The sequence below is a fragment of the Calidris pugnax genome, unplaced genomic scaffold, assembly GCF_001431845.1.
Source record: "Calidris pugnax isolate Ruff unplaced genomic scaffold, ASM143184v1 scaffold41, whole genome shotgun sequence".
NCBI lineage: Eukaryota > Metazoa > Chordata > Aves > Charadriiformes > Scolopacidae > Calidris > Calidris pugnax.
In genome coordinates, this window is record NW_015094509.1 from 27,224,355 (window position 1) to 27,243,667 (window position 19,313).

Sequence of the window (19,313 nt, forward strand, 5' to 3'; positions counted from 1 at the left end):
CGTATCATTCGTTTCATCTGAACAGAATGGTCAAAAGTTAATTACCCTTAAACCACCACTGAAGTTCTGAAACAGCAAAAAGCACAGAAGCACACAGGAACTTCTGCTTTCCCCCCCCACTATAATTCAGTGTTAAAACCAAATTTACCATCAAACTGCTAATTGGGGATACCGCTCACCCCAGAATTCACAAGCCCATTTCCTTCCTGAATTTCTTTCAAATTCTGTAATAATTGAAAATCACACAACTCACCTGTCGTGTTCTTTATCCACCAGATGATACCTGGCTCTGAAGGCAACCAGGTGGGCGTAATATGCTGGTGCAGGGATGGAAACGGAACGGGTACAGCGTACGTACGTATGACACAGCTGGTAGGTAAGGATCTGCAGCTCATCCGAAGAGAAACGATTGTCATCCCAGAGGACGTGGTAATGAGAAGGTCTGCTCGTTCCCTTGAAGGCAAATCACACAGGATGTCAGCCTTTCAAAAAACAAATCTTTAAATTTCCACCTCTCAGGTGAATTGCAGTATTCACTGGGTGCTTCCTCAAAAATCATGTGAGCAATTCTTGATACTTGGGCAAATTTTTCCTTTTTAAAGGCAAACCACCTCCCTCCTTGCTCCCCACGTAACCAATCCCTTTGCATTTTCAGGCAGGATTGCATTTGCTAGAACTTCATCCCTGCTACTGAAATTAAATGATCTTCCCAAAATGCACTTTCATCTCGAGAAACTTGGATCTGACAAAAAGCCATCACAGAAAGTACCTTCAAGCAAAACATTAATAGCCTGCAGCAACCTAACCTGTGCCCCTACTGAATATGCTTTAATAGACAGTATAAAATGTTGACTTTCAGTGCTGTTGTTGATTAATAGCTTCTGACTGGGAAGAGGAAATCACAAGAAAATGTGAAACTACAATAACACTATCTAAATGTATTCATAGAATCATTGAGGTTGGAAGAGACCCTTGGGATCATCGAGTCCAACCATCTCCCCTACTCTACAAAGTCCTCCCCTACACCATATCCCTCAGTACCGCATCTAAACATCCCTTAAACACAGCCAGGGATGGTGACTCCACCCCCTCCCTGGGCAGCCTGTTCCAATGCCCGACCACTCTTTCAGTGAAAAATTCCTTCCTAATGTTCAATCTAAACCTCCCCTGTTGGAGCTTGAAGCCGTTCCCTCTCGTTCTATTGTTAATTACCTGTGAGAAGAGACCAGCACCAACCTCTCTACAGTGTCCTTTCAAGTAGTTGTAGAGAGTGATGAGGTCTCCCCTCAGCCTCCTCTTCCTCATACTAAACAGCCCCAGCTCCTTCAGCCGCTCTTCATATGATTTGTCTTCTAGGCCCTTCACTAGTTTCGTTGCCCTCCTCTGCACTCGCTCCAGCACCTCCAGATCTCTCTTGTATTGAGTTGTTTCCTAGTAACTGGATGCCCATTTCAGGAGAATTTAATGGGAGAAGCAGCTCTGTAAATACTCCAAATCCTCTGTGACCATTCAAAGCAGCACAGACAGCAGAGAAGCAAAACAAACTAAACGCACAGGGTGTGCTGCATCTCTCATTAATGTTTCATTATGTCTTTCAGATTTTAAGGATGGCAGAGGAGCGCAGTGGATGGCACAGATGAGAAGCCCAAATACACAGATGGGAGCTGGAACGTTTGTCTGCTCCTCAAAGAATGTGAGAAATAGCAACAGGCAGAGCTCTCTCTGAAAGCCAGCACCCCCCAGAAGGCTGTACCTGAATCCCAGCGTGACTGCACAGGTAGAAGTCAAACTCCGACGGGTGGGTGATTTTTGTGTCCACTGTGGTACCAGCTGGAATGTTCCCGCTTTTCCCAACCTGTGGGAACAGAAAGTGCAAATACAATTAAGGCCCACACTTTTTCTTTTCAGCTGTATAATAAGGAAAAAAACCACAAGAAAAAAGTATGTGAAAAAAATCTGTAAAAAGCAAAAAGTCAAGAAAGAGTGAGGAAACCTGATACTTCGTTCAGCTGAAAATCTGGAGTGCTCTGTTATGGAGGGAAAATAAAAGAGGAGCTGCAAAATCTTCTTAGAAGTTACCTACAAAGATAAGCTTTTCTGATTAAAGAAAAAATTTCCTACACGTGATTTGTCAAATTCTTTTCACCTTCCCATTCCAGGACAGGTTATTCCTCTGTAACTTACTTTGGATTATCCTCTTCCAGGTATAAACATCGCTGTAAGACAGGCCTCTCCTTCCCTCAAAAACACTTAAAAATACTCTTTATTTTAAAACAACTTAACAACTGTAATCCCAGCATGTTATCAATATAAAAACCACCTCTATGGCAGCATTAGAAGTTATTAATTATCGCCTTGAAGCCTAGTGGGCTTCCAATGCTCACAGAGAAGCCTGATAAAAGGAAAAAGAACATGAAAAACCCTGTCTGTGAACAGAAGCTTGCAATTAGTAACTCTTATTTACAGCAACGACTCCATCCTAGACTCGGGGAGTCTCCTCTCCACCTAGAAAGGAGCAACCAAATATTTCTAGATGTACTTCACACAGATGCAAAAACAACTACGAAACACTCACTTAAAAAAACAAATTGAGATGAGGACTCAAATTTGATTTAAGTACTATAAATAATGTGTTGTGACACTTGATATGCCCAAAACCAAAATCCAAGTGTCTAAGAGATTAGACACCTCTAATAACTTAAATGTAGCATTAACGGAAAAGAAAGTATTCTTGAAGATATCTACATTTTAAACCCTACACCACTCAGACCAATCTCAGTCCTGGAGGATCTGGAAACTAGAAAAACTGAAAAGAAACTTGAAAACTTTGATGAGCTTAAAAAAGGGTGGGCAGAGTTGTTGAAAAGCACATCCTGCTGACAGTTTATGATATGGGAGAGAAAATAAACAGTCAGAAAATAAACAGAAAATGAAGGTTTTCCTTTCCAAGCAGAAAGATCTCACCCACTATGTTATGTAGTTCTTTAAAAAAGTCTCCAACTGCTTAAATAAGCAGTAAAAGGTAACTTGGCTGCCTGATAGATATTTGCTGGTCACAATTAGGACATACCCGCTCGTTTTTGTCTGTACAGAAGAGTCTGGTGTGATGCCTTTTCTGCACAACGATGAAGGTAATGCCAGGCTGGTAATCCTTCTCCAGCTTGATGCACGCTTCTCTGATAGCCAGCAACTCGTGATGGAGAACCTGAAGCAGAAACACAAAGAGGTGTGATAAATATGAAGGACAGCCATCGCACAGATTACTCTTAATTATCACATTCCTTCTCACGTTGTGGCTCAGAGCAATGAGATATCAAAGCGTTGCAGGGTCAAACCTTAATTTCTTCACTTAATGAGAACAAATTAGATCACCAGTTTTCCTGAGCCAGGCAAGAGCTGGTTCCATATTTGTTCAGCTCCAAGCACGAGGCTCACACTAATAAGCTCTATGTCAAAATCTTTTTAACTTTGCCAAAAACAAATGAACATTTAATTAGGCTTTTGAATATACAACAGCCCAATTATTTTTCAGACTAGTACAAGGAGTAAAATCCAGAATTGCTCAACTGCATACTCTGTCCCAGCTTTGGGAACTCTCATGCAGGACTAAAGGCATCAAGAAAAACTGAGAGAGGGGGAAGTGCAATAAACCAAAAAGCAACAATTTGGGATGTGCGTTAATCAGAAATTAAAAATTCAGTGAAAAACAGTGTTCAGTGGGGAAAAAAATATTAAAAGTCCATACAAAGATTAGTTATATTAATTCAATTTACTAAGTGACCTTTACTCCCTTCCTCTTGGATTTTGAGAAGTTGACTAAGATCTGTATCTTTTAATTTACATATAAAAATACTGGAAATGAAAGTGTATGTGAATATATTTAAGATATATAGATTTCATAAAATATGGGATTGTTGAATTTTAGCAGAAATGAACGAAAAGGGACAGTGTGGAAATACAGGATTTACTAATCCTGGTTAAAAATTTAGGAAAATAAGCTCACACTTAGTTTTTCTTTACTGTCCATGTTCTATAGGATCCAGTTTGACTCATGTATCTTAAATAGGTCACAGATGTTGAACATAATCACGTGCTACAACTATATTTTGTCATTTACTTTTGCAAAAGGGAAGTATTTTAAAGGGAAAAAAGTATTGAAGAAGGTCATGAAAAAGTATGAAAACACTTTCCCTGCTCTGCTTGGTTAGAATCCAACAAATTTATTAAGGGAAGATTTGTTGAGAGCGTACTTTTCGTAACTCCAATCACATCAAACTTTATCTACTACCAGAAAACTACATAAAGCCATCTCCAAAAGAAAAAATATAACCTGTTGGAACTGCCCCTCGGAAACACCATCTCTGTAGAAGATTATCCGAGTTGGTTTAAATCTGGTCGATTTGTAGAACTGAATAAGCAGCTCCCTGACCATGGCAGCCAGATCCTGGATGATCTCTTGGCGGTGCTGCTGGACGCGAACAGTGGCACAGTATCGGTTAGGATGAGCGTCCATGCTTCCTACAACCTGTTGAAAAAAATGCTTAGTATCCAAGCAAATCTAACAAGACTTTAATAAAGGTATTTCGTGAAAATAAATGCCCTTTTTAACTGTATCTTGCAAACTAAGGGTTGACCAAGTGAAGATCAGAATCATGATGTGCTGGGAAAGAGCTCTGAGTTCAGTCAACCTTTGGTAACATACTCTGCTGAAACCAAAACCTTTTTTTAAATCTAAAAACTTAATTCCCTGTTTGCACCTACACGCAGCTAAAAATACAAATACAATTTGGAGCACTGAGACCATAACACCATTGATTTAGTTCTAACTGCAAGACAGGAATTTGAATGCCTGAAGACCAAGGGTCCCTTTCTGGGACACTGCGGGTGAATCTGTAAAACTGAAATGGGGAAGCTCCACAGAAACATCCACACCAGACAGACACCTCTCACTAAGGATTTTTTGTTTATGAAACCTCAAAATTCATGTATTTTTAAAGTGGCATGGAATTAAATATAAGCAAAAAAAAAAATTCCAAATTCTTTATCTCAAAAATCGCAATTAAGGACATTGTCACCTGCTTTTCCCTGGACATAGATGTCTAACTTTTATAAACAGGTATTTTCTTGTTTATTTAGCACCAGAGCTAAGCCCTGCACATCCTGTCACCAAAGATCTTCATTATTACCTAAGCCAGAGCAGCTGTGACAAGTGTTTGACATAATGCAAGGCAAAGCCCCTCCACATATATTAAAGGAGTAAATTTCCAAGATATTATTGCACAATATTCCAAGATATTCCACAAATTTCCAAGATATTATCGTGTTGTCAGGAAGCCTGAACCCCCCAAAGCCCACAACAGAGTCAGCCTCGTCCCCCATCAGCAACAGATAATTCTTAACATTTTTAGCTGCTGAAAAAGCAGATTTAAGCACACATCAGCTTATTAGAAGTTGCTGGTAAGTATCAGCTAATAGAAAAGCTCCTCTGTGTATTAGCATCTCAGGCATTTTATAAGGTAATTTAAGTAATTAGTATGAGAGCGAGCTCTCCGAAGTTTCATTAGATTCCTGCAGAAAAATAGTTTATAATACTATAATTAGGCAATCAGGAGAAATGGACCACGAAAGAATTGAAAGTACCAAAACACATTAGAGCTGAGCAGCAGGAGAGAGCAGGGGTTAAAGATCATTATGAATTTACTCACTGCAGCAATGGAAGGCTTTTTTCCATCTCCCGCTGGCGGATGAGTTACATCAGCACCAAGGAATATGACGGGCTGTTGAAATACTGGTGGTCTGGTAAAGAGAAGGCAAATTTGTAAAAGCAGCAAGGAACTCAAGTAAATAGATAATTATTACTTTTCATTTAAAAAAAAAAATCAGTAAAAAAAAGAAATCCATTTCTTTAACTTCGAGAAATGCAGCCTTTATTAACTAGACCACAGAAAAGAGTAAGATTTGATTCTTTGGCACTAAACAGCACCTGAGAAAATGTAAGGACTGTGTATGCCTACAGATGCTGTGATTTTGTTTCTGAAGAAAAAACCAGCACTGGTAAAGAACTACAAAAATTATGGACATCGTAGGTATTATTTTTTAAAAAAGATTATTTTTTTAAAACTATGCTTCAAATTTTTAAAACATTTAAGTTAAAATATTAATCCCCTGCATCAAGAACAGAGCACCAAAACGTTACATTGGAAGTTTTAAGTTTCAACTCTATTCCTTAATAATACACTTGTAAACAGGAGATCTTAGGCCACCAGAATTTTTTCATGTGTATGTAGATGTTGGAGGGGAATGATAACATGGACAGATTCTGCTGTTTTCAGAGTTTCTCCAAAAAGGAATTTGAAGGTAATTATGACAATATAACTTACGATGCAATTATACCGATAAAAAACTGTTCTATTCCCATCCCAACAGAAAATAATAATTAAAGAGTTACGTTCTAAATACCCAAACCAGCAGTTCTATAGGAGGTCTGGGTGTTCTGTGTAGTTATGCCATTTTGGCTTTTCCCCTTTATTTAACTCTTATTTTCACGAACGCATATTTCATTGGTATAATGAGCAGAATTCAACTTTCTGGCCCCATTATTGCTGTCAGCACACACCATTTAACAGAGAACTTATGTTTATGAATCCAGGATAAGGCTATTTATATGGGGGGTGTGTGTGTGTTTCTGTTTTGTTTCCACAGAAGTATCTGTAACTCCTTTTTAGAAAAGGGCAACAACAAAACACCCCCAAAACCCCTCTGTGCCTTTTTTGGAATGCATGCTCTGCAGCACGATGATTTTTAGTTGCTTCAATAGAAGCCTCCAAAAGCACATTACCCAGGCTGGGCATCTTTATTTCAAGAAACAGAACTTTACAAGATACACAAAATATATAGTCCTTCCGATAACGTGTTCTTTTTCCCTCCTGAACTACTTGTTGTTGGATTATTTTTAAGCAGCTGCCTTCAGACCAGCCTAAACACAACGTGAAAATGTGCTTATCTGTGCAAAACAGCATGTTTACTTCTTTCAAGAAGGCTCCCAAGAATGATGTAGCAGGTTGTTCCCTGAGCTCTCTCTACAACTTGAAATGCAAGGATTGTAAAAACTCCATCTTTTTACTGACACGGAAGCCTAGTTGCTCAATTTGATTGAAATAATTTTATAGAATTAATTTTATTTCTCTTTATGCTAGCCTTGTCTATCCTGCACAGGTACGACAAAACAAGCTGGATTTTGTTCATTCTTCCACTAGCGTTTCTTGTCACTGATTTTTCAGTAAAACTGATTAAAAGCTTCAATTTAAGGATATTTCAGACGATACACAAACCAAACAATTTTTAACAGCAGAGTCCCTCCTTTTTCTACAAGTAAGATATTTATTTTACTCCCATTTAATTACAAGCAGGGATTCAGTGACAGGTCTGCTACAGAATTCAATAGTATCAAAGCAACTTCGCAGAACATAGTCACAGTATAATTAAACTTATCAATGTAATACTAATAAGAAAATTGCAAGATAAACTGGACCTGGAAACCAATTAAGAGCTTTCTCCTCCCAGCTTTTGTTTTTTTAAATGTCTGTGTAAGTTAGGACGTGCAACAAAATGAAGAATCTTGACCATAATTAAACTAAAAAGGAAAATGCATCACTATTCAAGATGGTCTCTATTTGTTACTGAAAACTCCATGCAAATTGTAGATTTTTCATTCAAAGAAAAGTTGCATAATTAAATGGTCAGACTGCAATAATAATATTTTCATTATATATTTCAGCTGGAACAAGTATTCCTCTCCAGTTCTTTACAATACAACACCCTCTTCCTCTCTGCAGATGGCTTACCTTCCCTGTGGCAGCAAAATATTATTTACGCCTCCTAATTTGACATTTATTTTTAAGCAAAGGTTAGACAGAGTTTGGGGTGTTGTTCTTTGCACATTTTTCATCTGCACACACTGCGTAGCCATTCCCAGCACGGTGTCGCCGACGCGCTTCACCTCCGCTGCAAAACGAAGCAAAAAATGATTAAAATATTTGCATATTGCATATCAAACAACGTAGGAGACTTCGGTTCAGTGAGAATTAACCAAACCTAGAGTTTTAGCCATGAGGTCATTAAGCTTAAAGAAACAACAAGAAAGTTAACCCCAAACCCAACCCCAGTGTCCAATAAACCTTCTCCCAGTTCTGTGCTGCTGACAGCGCAGGAACTGCGTCCTAAATACAACTAAAGATGCTGCTGGCTCATTTAAACTGAGAATTTTTTTTAAGTTACACTGATTCCAATTTTAGCATCATAGTGTTTTATTATCAGCATAGAAGAACCTTTGGCTAACGGAGTAGGAAATGTGAATAATTATTAGGATGGTGAGCACTTGTTTCATCATTAAAAACTGAACGAGTAACACAAACTTAATAATAAGGTGCTGAGTAATATTCAACCAACCAGGTCACCAGTTCTTCACTGAAAGTTTACCACTTGCCTTAAATCTGACCAGTTTAGCAAAGGATGGCCCATAAAAACTCCAAAAAAAAAAAATCATTAAGCACTATAGCATTTAAAAGGTTAAAATAAATCTTAACAACAGAATTGAGACTTAAAGGCTTTAAGAGAGCCATAACCTCAGGAAAAGCCGTAACACAGGAAATGACAAAATTTAGGCTCATCTTTTCATCAGAGAAGATGCAACCCCCTCTTTGGCAACGGGGGAGGGAACGGGGCTTTGCAAGGAGCAGGGTGAGAAGAGGAGGAAAATCAAGACGGTGGGTACTGGAAGTGCAGGAGCATGGAAGAGCACAGGGGGAAAACAGATAATTAGAGGGGGCAGAAGGAGCTATAATTAAAGATAATGACAAGGAAAGCAGATGCTAGTGTTACCACATCCTTTCCGTGGTTAAGTAGAGGAAAGAGTCCCCCTTTTAATGCAAAGCAGCAAAGCAAAGATGTCATTTTGCACTGAATTCTCTATTGAACAAAGTAGAGACGAGCAACTTCCTTTGCAAGGCTGAATTCAAAGTGGAAAAAAAGATACTATTTCCTTAAGGGTCCTTTTTTAAACTCTCTTTTTACCTTTTTATGTGATAATCTTGGGAAAAGAAAGTTAGGAAATTACTTTCTGCTATATTAAATTGGTGACGGATGGGAGAAAAATCTGCAGCTGCTTGGTAGGTCTGAGCCATTAGAGAAGAGAGTCCATGAAGCTACGGGAGAAAAACAGTGGCTGATGCTGCAATTAGGCAAGGAAAGTGAAAAAGGGAGGAAGGCAGCATAAGAAAATGAGCAGTCCTGCCTTTATGAAGAGCTGGTTAAAAACAAAATGCATGGTTTATCCAAAACATGTTTAAACCCATGCATATGTGCTATGTAAAATGCACCAACTGTCAATCTCATTCCAAAAATCAGTTTAAATTGCTGAGTTTTCACCTTCCATAGTTTCACCTATAAATAGTTAAAGGGTGGGTGTCAGGAGGATGGGGCCAGTCTTTTTCCAGTGGTGCCCAGGGACAGGACAAGAGGAAATGGCCACAAACTTGAACATAAGAAGTTCCTTCTAAACATGAGGAGGAACTTCTTTCCTTTGAGGGTGGCAGAGCCCTGGAACAGGCTGCCCAGAGAGGTGATGGAGTCTCCTTCTCTGGAGACATTCCAAACCCACCTGGACATGTTCCTGTGCAACCCACTCTGGGTGACCCTGCTTTGGGATTGGGGTTGGATTAGATGACCTCCAGAGGTCCCTTCCAACCCCATATCAATCTGTAATTCTGTAATAGGAAAAAGCAATTGGCAGATATCTCCTTCATACAAGTTTTTTTTTTTGCCAGAGGGTGATGGCGTGAGTAAGCAAAGATGATCTAAAAGCTACACAGCTCTTGAATTCATTAATTCTTCAATCACTTGGAATTTTTAGCACACAAATTATAGTAAGTATATTTTAATCCACTGCATATCAGTTTCTCAAAAGCCCTGGTTTAGCTCTCTCCCTCACAAACCGCCTCTCAAATGCAACCAACAGGAAGAATGTGGAAAAGCAAATTAAAAGCACAGACAAAAATAATAAAAATAATTAAGGCCTTAATATAAAACATCACGCAACACAAGAAGAAGAATAAAATTAATTTATAGCCCATTGCCCAAATTGATTCTAGAATCGTTAAACCAGAATTAAACTTCTCTCATTCAGACACTCCACAAAAAATACACGAAATGGTGACTGAAAGGCACACGCTCACGATTTGCACTTACTGACCGTAAACTGGTGTTTTTCCTGGCAAAATGACTACAACAAGCTGCAGCCCAGTGTAGGTGTTCTTGAGATGTCTGAACATGGGCTCCACACTGTCAGCTCCCTGCGCGTATTTACAGAAGCACGGCTGCCCCTGGATGGGCATCCCCGCGTCTCTGGAAATCTTCCTCAGTTGTTCTGTAAAGGACCTAAAGGATATAAATAAAGACATGAGAGTCTCAGGCCACAAAATTCACCTCCATTTGTCTTCTTATTTTTAATGGAAGGCTTCTGTTAAACTTGCAGAGTTATGCTGTCCAAAAAATGGGGGATTTACCCCAAGTGCATCTTGGATTGACTGTGTCAACGTAGACACCAAAGGAAAGATGGGGAAGATGAGGAAATACGCTGTGTAAATAACACCATTACTAAAACTTCACTTCCAAAGCAAATTGCACCTAATTTGATCTTTCTACAGGAGATAAAGCTACTTTTTGCAAAAACACTGCAATGATGATGGTTTTGGATAGCCTGCTCCACCATGCTACCATGTGTATCACGGCAGAAACGGCTGGAGCTCCTTCTCTTTTCTTGGTGAGGAAAACACCCCACAGAAGTCCTCAGAAGTTGTGTCTCATGAACTCATCTAACATCAATAATAATGCACAAAAACCCCTTGCTAGATAGCAGAGAAAAGCTGTGTCCTGGGGTGAAGAGAAACCTTCTCCAAGGGTGGTGCAAATACAAGTCACTCTTTGATGGAACAGGTCAGAAACAGAGACAACCTAATTTTGCCAGAGGCTTTTATCAGAGGAGGCTCCTTCAGCCCCACCAGAGAGCAAGGTCTGCTGAGCTGCAAGCCTCCATCCTCCTCCTGGCTCTTTGTTAGAACATGGTAACATTTGGGTCTCTCTCTTTTTGAAGGGACACCAGGTGTCTGTAAGCAAGACAGTCAAAAGCACTTCAGTGCAGAAGACTTGGTCTCTGTAGAATATACCCAGTCTGGAAAGTATCTTCAAAGTCATGGCTCCTCCAGAATTCTGTAATAGGAAAAAGCAATTGGCAGATATCTCCTTCATACAAGTTTTTTTTTTTGCCAGAGGGTGATGGCGTGAGTAAGCAAAGATGATCTAAAAGCTACACAGCTCTTGAATTCATTAATTCTTCAATCACTTGGAATTTTTAGCACACAAATTATAGTAAGTATATTTTAATCCACTGCATATCAGTTTCTCAAAAGCCCTGGTTTAGCTCTCTCCCTCACAAACCGCCTCTCAAATGCAACCAACAGGAAGAATGTGGAAAAGCAAATTAAAAGCACAGACAAAAATAATAAAAATAATTAAGGCCTTAATATAAAACATCACGCAACACAAGAAGAAGAATAAAATTAATTTATAGCCCATTGCCCAAATTGATTCTAGAATCGTTAAACCAGAATTAAACTTCTCTCATTCAGACACTCCACAAAAAATACACGAAATGGTGACTGAAAGGCACACGCTCACGATTTGCACTTACTGACCGTAAACTGGTGTTTTTCCTGGCAAAATGACTACAACAAGCTGCAGCCCAGTGTAGGTGTTCTTGAGATGTCTGAACATGGGCTCCACACTGTCAGCTCCCTGCGCGTATTTACAGAAGCACGGCTGCCCCTGGATGGGCATCCCCGCGTCTCTGGAAATCTTCCTCAGTTGTTCTGTAAAGGACCTAAAGGATATAAATAAAGACATGAGAGTCTCAGGCCACAAAATTCACCTCCATTTGTCTTCTTATTTTTAATGGAAGGCTTCTGTTAAACTTGCAGAGTTATGCTGTCCAAAAAATGGGGGATTTACCCCAAGTGCATCTTGGATTGACTGTGTCAACGTAGACACCAAAGGAAAGATGGGGAAGATGAGGAAATACGCTGTGTAAATAACACCATTACTAAAACTTCACTTCCAAAGCAAATTGCACCTAATTTGATCTTTCTACAGGAGATAAAGCTACTTTTTGCAAAAACACTGCAATGATGATGGTTTTGGATAGCCTGCTCCACCATGCTACCATGTGTATCACGGCAGAAACGGCTGGAGCTCCTTCTCTTTTCTTGGTGAGGAAAACACCCCACAGAAGTCCTCAGAAGTTGTGTCTCATGAACTCATCTAACATCAATAATAATGCACAAAAACCCCTTGCTAGATAGCAGAGAAAAGCTGTGTCCTGGGGTGAAGAGAAACCTTCTCCAAGGGTGGTGCAAATACAAGTCACTCTTTGATGGAACAGGTCAGAAACAGAGACAACCTAATTTTGCCAGAGGCTTTTATCAGAGGAGGCTCCTTCAGCCCCACCAGAGAGCAAGGTCTGCTGAGCTGCAAGCCTCCATCCTCCTCCTGGCTCTTTGTTAGAACATGGTAACATTTGGGTCTCTCTCTTTTTGAAGGGACACCAGGTGTCTGTAAGCAAGACAGTCAAAAGCACTTCAGTGCAGAAGACTTGGTCTCTGTAGAATATACCCAGTCTGGAAAGTATCTTCAAAGTCATGGCTCCTCCAGGTTGCATCAATGGTGACTGAGTAGTCCATAAGTCCCATCCCCATAAACAAAGGCAAGATGAGCAAGTAGTGAGTCACAGCACAGATCTGTAGAGCAGAAGACTTGGTGCTGAGGGACCAACATCCACACTACATGTGTTTCTGGGGCTTTTCTTCAGAGTGGCTGTAGTGTGGCCTGGTGGGCTGAACCACATCCTCTAGTCCAGTTTTATCAGAAAAAAAACCCACTGTACACTTAAACTCTTCCTTGATGCAGAATATGGCACGGCAACTGATGACCATCAGGAGCATCACTTCAAATACCATTGTTAACTTCTAAACCCATTGTTAACTTTCATGAATCATAACAGTCTGTGAGCTTCAGTCCTGTAATGTCTGACTTCTTACAGATAATCCGTGCAATTAAGCATTTTCTGTGGCAAAACAGGCACCCGTGAGTATAAGCAGAAAGAGTCAGAGGCAGAACATGCAAGTCTAAAATGGTACAGGCTTTGAGCCTTTAGAAGTCCATCCACAAGAACTACATCTAAAAGGAAAGGTTCTCTCCCAGTTCCTGACAGGTAAAGCAGGATGATTTTGAAGACTTTTAGGGATTTTTAAGGTGTTGATTCTGACGGATCTACAGCAGCTGAGTTCCAACTTGCTCAACAAGGCATAACAAGAAGCAACAAGTTGCAACTGGATGCAGCCAATACTCCTCCAACGAAGGAATGTCCTTCCATGTAAGGACAAACTCCATCTAAACCATCAAATAATTTTATTTTGGCTCATTACGTTGAAGACTTCTTCTTGTCTCTCAAAACTAAGTTCTCCTACGCAGCACTTCTACTAGAAGCAGCAGTGTGGAAGGGAAAATTCTCTGGCAGCTTAGTGCCTGCCATGTACCTGGAGAGACCAAATCCCTAAACTTTTACTTTTCTTCCCCCATCGTGTAAGATTTCCACTGTCTGCTCACCACTCGTTAGGGAAAAATTCCCAAGCTATTTGGCAAATCATCTAAAGGAACATTGTTACGGCAATACCATTGTTATGAATAATCAGAATAATCACTGTCTTGCATTCACCTCTCAAAGAGCAGCTGAGTCACCTGCTAAGGCAGCTGGAAGAGCCACGCTTGTCTGTGCACGAATGGAAAACAACCATGTGCAAAAGAAGGAATTAAACAACCCATTTACACAGGCACGCACGCTCTTCCTCATCTAAGGAACAGCAGATGTCACTTTTAACTAGAGTCTTTTCAACCATCCCATTCCATCCTAAGATAGGAGAAACCAAATTGGGAAGTTGCATTCAAATGCTCAAAGTCAACAAAACAGCCAGTCGTACTCATCTTCCAAACAGAGAAACTTGCACTTTGTGGTAACACTGGAGGGCAGAAAGTTTAAGCCACAAGTTGGATTGCTTTTTAGAATTTTCCTTTGAAATAAGTTCTGCACGAATAAACCTATTCCATATAACCAGGAAAAGAACCCAAGACTTCACGCCTGTTAGCTTTCACTCTTGACAAATACTTGGTGATAAACACCCTTCATTACAATCACTTTGGTCAACTCTGTCCCGAGGCTTCACTGGTCCGAAACCTGCTGCACACTATGAATTGCTTTTGATAAATCAGATTTGGAGGATTTCACTATGAAATCATATTGGCATCATTCAAAACACAGAGACAGAACTCAAAAGCGCTGTTAAGGATGTATCGCCATATGCTAAACAATTTAACAAAAGATATATTCTAAATAAGTGAAATTATGGTATTTCCATACATAATAAACAATAAAGTCATCATGTTATGAAGCATACTTACTTCAGATGAACTTCAGTGCACTGGCGCTGAGGAGCAAAGCAGGCAATGGCCCAAACCTTTATTTCAATTCCAGTGTGAAACTGTTTATTCCTCATGTCCCAGACTCCTTGAACTGGTGTAGCAATCGCTTTGTTCTGGAAGGAGAAATAACAAAACCAAAACACTATTGCAAAAATTGATTCAGGCTAACAAAAATCAGTTGTGTTTCTGCTTCCCTCCAACTCAAAGGCTATTTATATTCTCAGGTGTTTCTCTCCACTCTTCAAAGATCTGTCTTGTAAAGCTTAGTCTATCGCTGGAGCAAGACAGCTTGCTAGCCTGATGAAAAATAAAGCTCATAAAAATAAAGCTCATATTGTTCATTTTGATTGTTGATGGTTTCCTTTGGTTATCATAAATCAGCAGCAGATAGCTATTACACATGGACAGTAAGTCAGACTCATGCTTGGTATGTAACGTGAAAGAGAACGTACATTTCTACTGCGACTTTACAACCCCTCAGTGAACTTTCCAAAAGAGACTTAATTTCAGTATTACCAATATTTTATGCATCACTAAGTAAAGGGAAATAGCGGTTCGATGTCACTCACACAACTCTAGAAAAAAAATAAGTGAACAAGCTGACAAAAGATGAGCACTTATTCAGCTTTGACCCGCTCAACAGTTATTTTCATCCATCAAGCAGACATTACCGTGATGGATTATCTAGAGGACAAGGGATATATTAAGATGACTAAAGTCATTCTGGTGATGTTAATTACCTTAATAAGTATTAGGATCCAGTAGATATTTTAGACAAGTTACCACGATGCCCGCCTTCCCGTTTCACAGCAACGGCTAAAATTTACGGGGATTTTTCAGGACGTGCATAAATTTGGTAATTCATTTTGCAAAGTGTTGCGGCTGCGGAGAGCGGTACCTCCCCCACTCTGACTGTCCATCACTCAGCTGCCATTAAGCTCCTGTTCCCCCTCTTCCCCTGGTGCTGGAATAGATCAGGAGAGCACCCTCCCTAATCAGGATCAGGCAGAGACAGCCGGGTTCTCTTAACCTGGCAGCAAAGGCAGGTTTGAGCTAATCTGCCTGATTTAGGTAGAAAACACCAGATCCTCTCCCATTGCGGGTTTATGGAGGGAACAGTCCAATTTGGGCCACAGGGACAAAGAAGAGCTTCAGCAGAAGCCTTCACAAATTAAGTTATCCTAACTATCAAAGCTTTCATCTTGCATAAAAACAAGATACGTTATAAAATTGGTAGAAAATCCTTTTTTTGAAAGACACCTCAGTAGGAGGATTATGTCAGAAAGGCCATCGGAAAAGCCATTGTAGAAAGAAAAACGTTGGCAAGAAAATACTTCAAGAAGAAGATATGGAGAGGAACATGCTGATAGAGAGAACACCTTAAGATAGTTGTCCTAAACACAGCTTATAACACAGGGTGTTGTCAACACCAAGAACACTAAAAAAAACCACCCAGAGGTTCAGGGAGATTTCAGAGTTAGGAGAGGCAAAAATGAACAGCAATCATTGAAGGTGTCTCTGTTCCTCTCCATACACACCAATTTGAACCCCTATTTGCAGGTTTCTTCTTGCAACACACAATAAAACAGCACATGAAGGAAAAACACGTCCATTTCTCTCTGAAGTTTACAGAAATGTGTTTTTACTGTAGCTTTACTTTCAGAAATGAACAAGCGATTGAGGGAGATGCAACATGGCTATTACATCTAAGGACTTCCAAAACTTAAATGTAAGTTCTAAACATTATACCTATGATGAATTCATCCCTTTACATCCAACATAATTAACTGAAAACAGCCGTGTTACAGAAGTTAGGACAGCTGGCAGTGGAAGCCATCACAGATTGCAGAGTATCTGTTGGACATACCCGGCCTCCGTAGAGGATGGAAGGAGGCTGCAGGACTCTACCGGTCACGTCTGTCATTTCATCTTTGACCATTATTCCAAATTCACGAACGTAAGGGTCAGTATTAAAACTCGCGCTCCGCATCTGAAATGAAAAGGAATTAGTTATTTCTTGTAGAAAAAGAAGTTCTTTTCATGAGCTCTAAAACTTCCTGAGATAACCAGTATTTGGGCACATATCCCTTACGCGTGGGTGATGCCAAGCATTCAGAGCCTCTCGTAATTCCACTTGGACACATGGATGCTTCAAAACTTTAAGTAAAGTACCTAAAGAATACCTGAAAACCTTTTCTGAGAATTTATTTCTCTGGGATTAATAGAGAAAGTCTTATAAAAACAAGTTCATAACCTGTGTGCAGCGCACAAACTGTTTAGTATCTGCTAATATTAAGGCAAATTAAGTCTACTTACTACACTCTGCTCAACTTCAAGAGCACACTCACCAGTTTGCTAATCTCTTCTTGACGGTCAGGTGCTGATCTGGCAGTCGCTCGAATCATAGTGGAAGTTTGATTGTCAGTGAGTTTCTTTATGCATCTTTGTCCTGCCACTATGTTGCACACCTGAAACACCCCCAGGCAAAGAGAAGTTAAAAAACACAATGCAACTAGGTTTTGGTTTGGTTCGTTTGTGAGGGTTTTTTTGTCACTGTGTTACACAGTGTCTGAAGTTGGCTACTCAAAAACCAGTTGGTCAACATTTGAGCCTTTTTCCCCTTTCACCCCTACCCCCATTCCCAGAATGGAGTATTAACTAAAAAATGTACTTGCCTCGAGAGGAAGGTACGTGTGTTTCTGCTCCTGTCCAACTTGTAAACATGGAAGGTGAGGATAGCGTAAAACTAATTTGTGCCTGTCCTTAAAATACTGAGCTACAGTGCATTCAACTGTTTGTCCATTCTCCTGCTGAAGTGGGAATCTGTTGGAAATCAAATATGAAAATAAGCCATTACTTTACACAGAATATTCTCCCACGTTTGCTTAACACACTCCTGGACACAAGCTAAACTTTACTGGAGATTAAATCTGTGTTGTTGAAATGACACAAGCAGACTCCTATAACTGAGACTCCATCATTGCCACTGCCATCTCTCTTCTGATAGTACCACAAAGGGCTGTTTCTCCAACATTCTTGATACCTGAAGCTACAAATTAAACTTCCCAAGAGCGGGTGCCTTAGAGACAAAGACTAACGTTTTCTGCTTATTTGGGATATTTGCACTACTACATTTTATGATATGCCATGCACAGAAAATAACAAGCCTGCTCATAAAGTCACAAAACCAATTATGGCTTCAGAAATGCATTTTCTTTCTGTACATTACAAATACATTTCCATATATGCACACACATCTGCATATACTTACATCAAGAGGGAACAAATATTGTCTTTGCATTAATATAACTCATCACTGAAAGAGCACGAAACAAAGCCCAAACATTTAAATACCAGAATTAGATAATGATGGGTTATCTTCTTGTAAAAAGCTGGTATCAGTTTTGTTCCTTATGCTACTTCCTCAAAAATGGGAATAAATAGCTCCATATTCAAGTTATCTGCAACTCTCTGGCTAATGATTAAAAATAAACATTTTTTCCAGAGGAAAAATAGTTGATAATAAGCAAAATTAGAAAGCTGATCCCAACTGGCACGACTTTTCTACTCAACAGTTCTGGGAAATATTACACTACCAATAGGGCACCCTGTTCTTTCAATGTTTTCCAATGCTATGACATTCATTATAGAATAAAAATAGAACCAAAAGAATGGCAAAATTAGGAAAATACTTTGTTTTAAATATATTGACAACAGAAAGCAAACTTTTCCTATGTAAGGCAGGCAAGATATTCTTCCAGCCTGAGATTAAACAGACACTTAAAAAGAAGCAAAATACTTTACGTTTGGTGACTTGCTGGTCGTCTGGTGACATTGCACACTCTGTACTTTCTTTTCATTTGTCCACAGTGTGTTATCTCCACCTTTAGACCTAAAAATTGGAAAACACATACCATTGTTTCTTCAAAATCAAAGTGTCAGCCCCCTTAACTGCTACACAAGACCACCGTGCAGTAAAGCTATTCACTATTTAGCATGTTCTCAAAGCACCAAAGTGTATCCTGAACAGAATTTAAAAAAAAACGATTTATAGTCTTAAAATTCAAAAAACCCTAAGCTTCGGCCAAAGGTCAACAAAGAATTTTGGAGACAAGATGAAATCTCAAAGCCCCAAGAGTCTGCAGAGGAAGCTGAACACGTTCAGCGAATTCCAATTCTGTACCTCTAAGGAAGTCCAGGATGGTGGAGGACAAAAAGGGCACACAACCTCCTTGAAACCAAAAACTTGTTTGTACTTTATGGCTAAATGTACGGTGTCTGTGAGACCTCCAACCATCACAACCAACCCTAAACTAATGAATCAGTGGGGGGAAAAAAAAAAACCAACCAACAAACCACCAAAACAGGTGTAGGTGGGCTGGTAGAGCTGGGAAGTTGAATGTGTGGGAATAGGGAAGGAGAGGCTGTCAATAGGAATTCCTGCTCTATCTGCACGTGTGTATCAACTCAAGCTGCTGCCAACCAACAGTGCATATTTCCCCTATCTGTCAAAGGCACTAATAACTTGCCAAACAACATACTAATCTTTCCACGTAATTTGTTATTGGCTCACAGTGCCGCCCATTATGAAACCTTCAATAAATATCAAGTTTTCATGAATACCTGCAAAATCACAGTGTTTTCATTGAAAGATAAACTGTTACCTCGATACCTCAATTTACAACTACTGATTTGAGATGATGTTTTCTATCTGAAGAATGAAAATC

General features: G+C 39.7%; 1 protein-coding gene across 6 annotated transcripts in view; it reads right to left on the reverse strand.

Moving 5' to 3' along the window:
• Positions 1-19,313, reverse strand: part of AGO2 (argonaute 2, RISC catalytic component) — a 46,972-nt gene that overhangs the window by 13,291 nt on the left and 14,368 nt on the right. For all 6 annotated transcript variants that reach the window (XR_001414444.1, XR_001414441.1, XR_001414443.1 and 3 more), the window contains 12 exons: positions 18,391-18,478; positions 17,262-17,409; positions 16,935-17,054; positions 16,454-16,576; positions 14,566-14,699; positions 11,751-11,935; positions 7,845-8,004; positions 5,706-5,796; positions 4,331-4,525; positions 3,071-3,205; positions 1,754-1,855; positions 254-453 (listed from right to left, as the gene is read on the reverse strand). Coding sequence is in view for 2 of the 6 variants with exons in the window: in XM_014965322.1 (XP_014820808.1) it covers positions 254-453; positions 1,754-1,855; positions 3,071-3,205; positions 4,331-4,525; positions 5,706-5,796; positions 7,845-8,004; positions 11,751-11,935; positions 14,566-14,699; positions 16,454-16,576; positions 16,935-17,054; positions 17,262-17,409; positions 18,391-18,478 (1,681 nt within the window). In the remaining 4 variants the exon portion in view is untranslated. The remainder of the gene's footprint in view (positions 1-253; positions 454-1,753; positions 1,856-3,070; positions 3,206-4,330; positions 4,526-5,705; positions 5,797-7,844; positions 8,005-11,750; positions 11,936-14,565; positions 14,700-16,453; positions 16,577-16,934; positions 17,055-17,261; positions 17,410-18,390; positions 18,479-19,313) is intronic.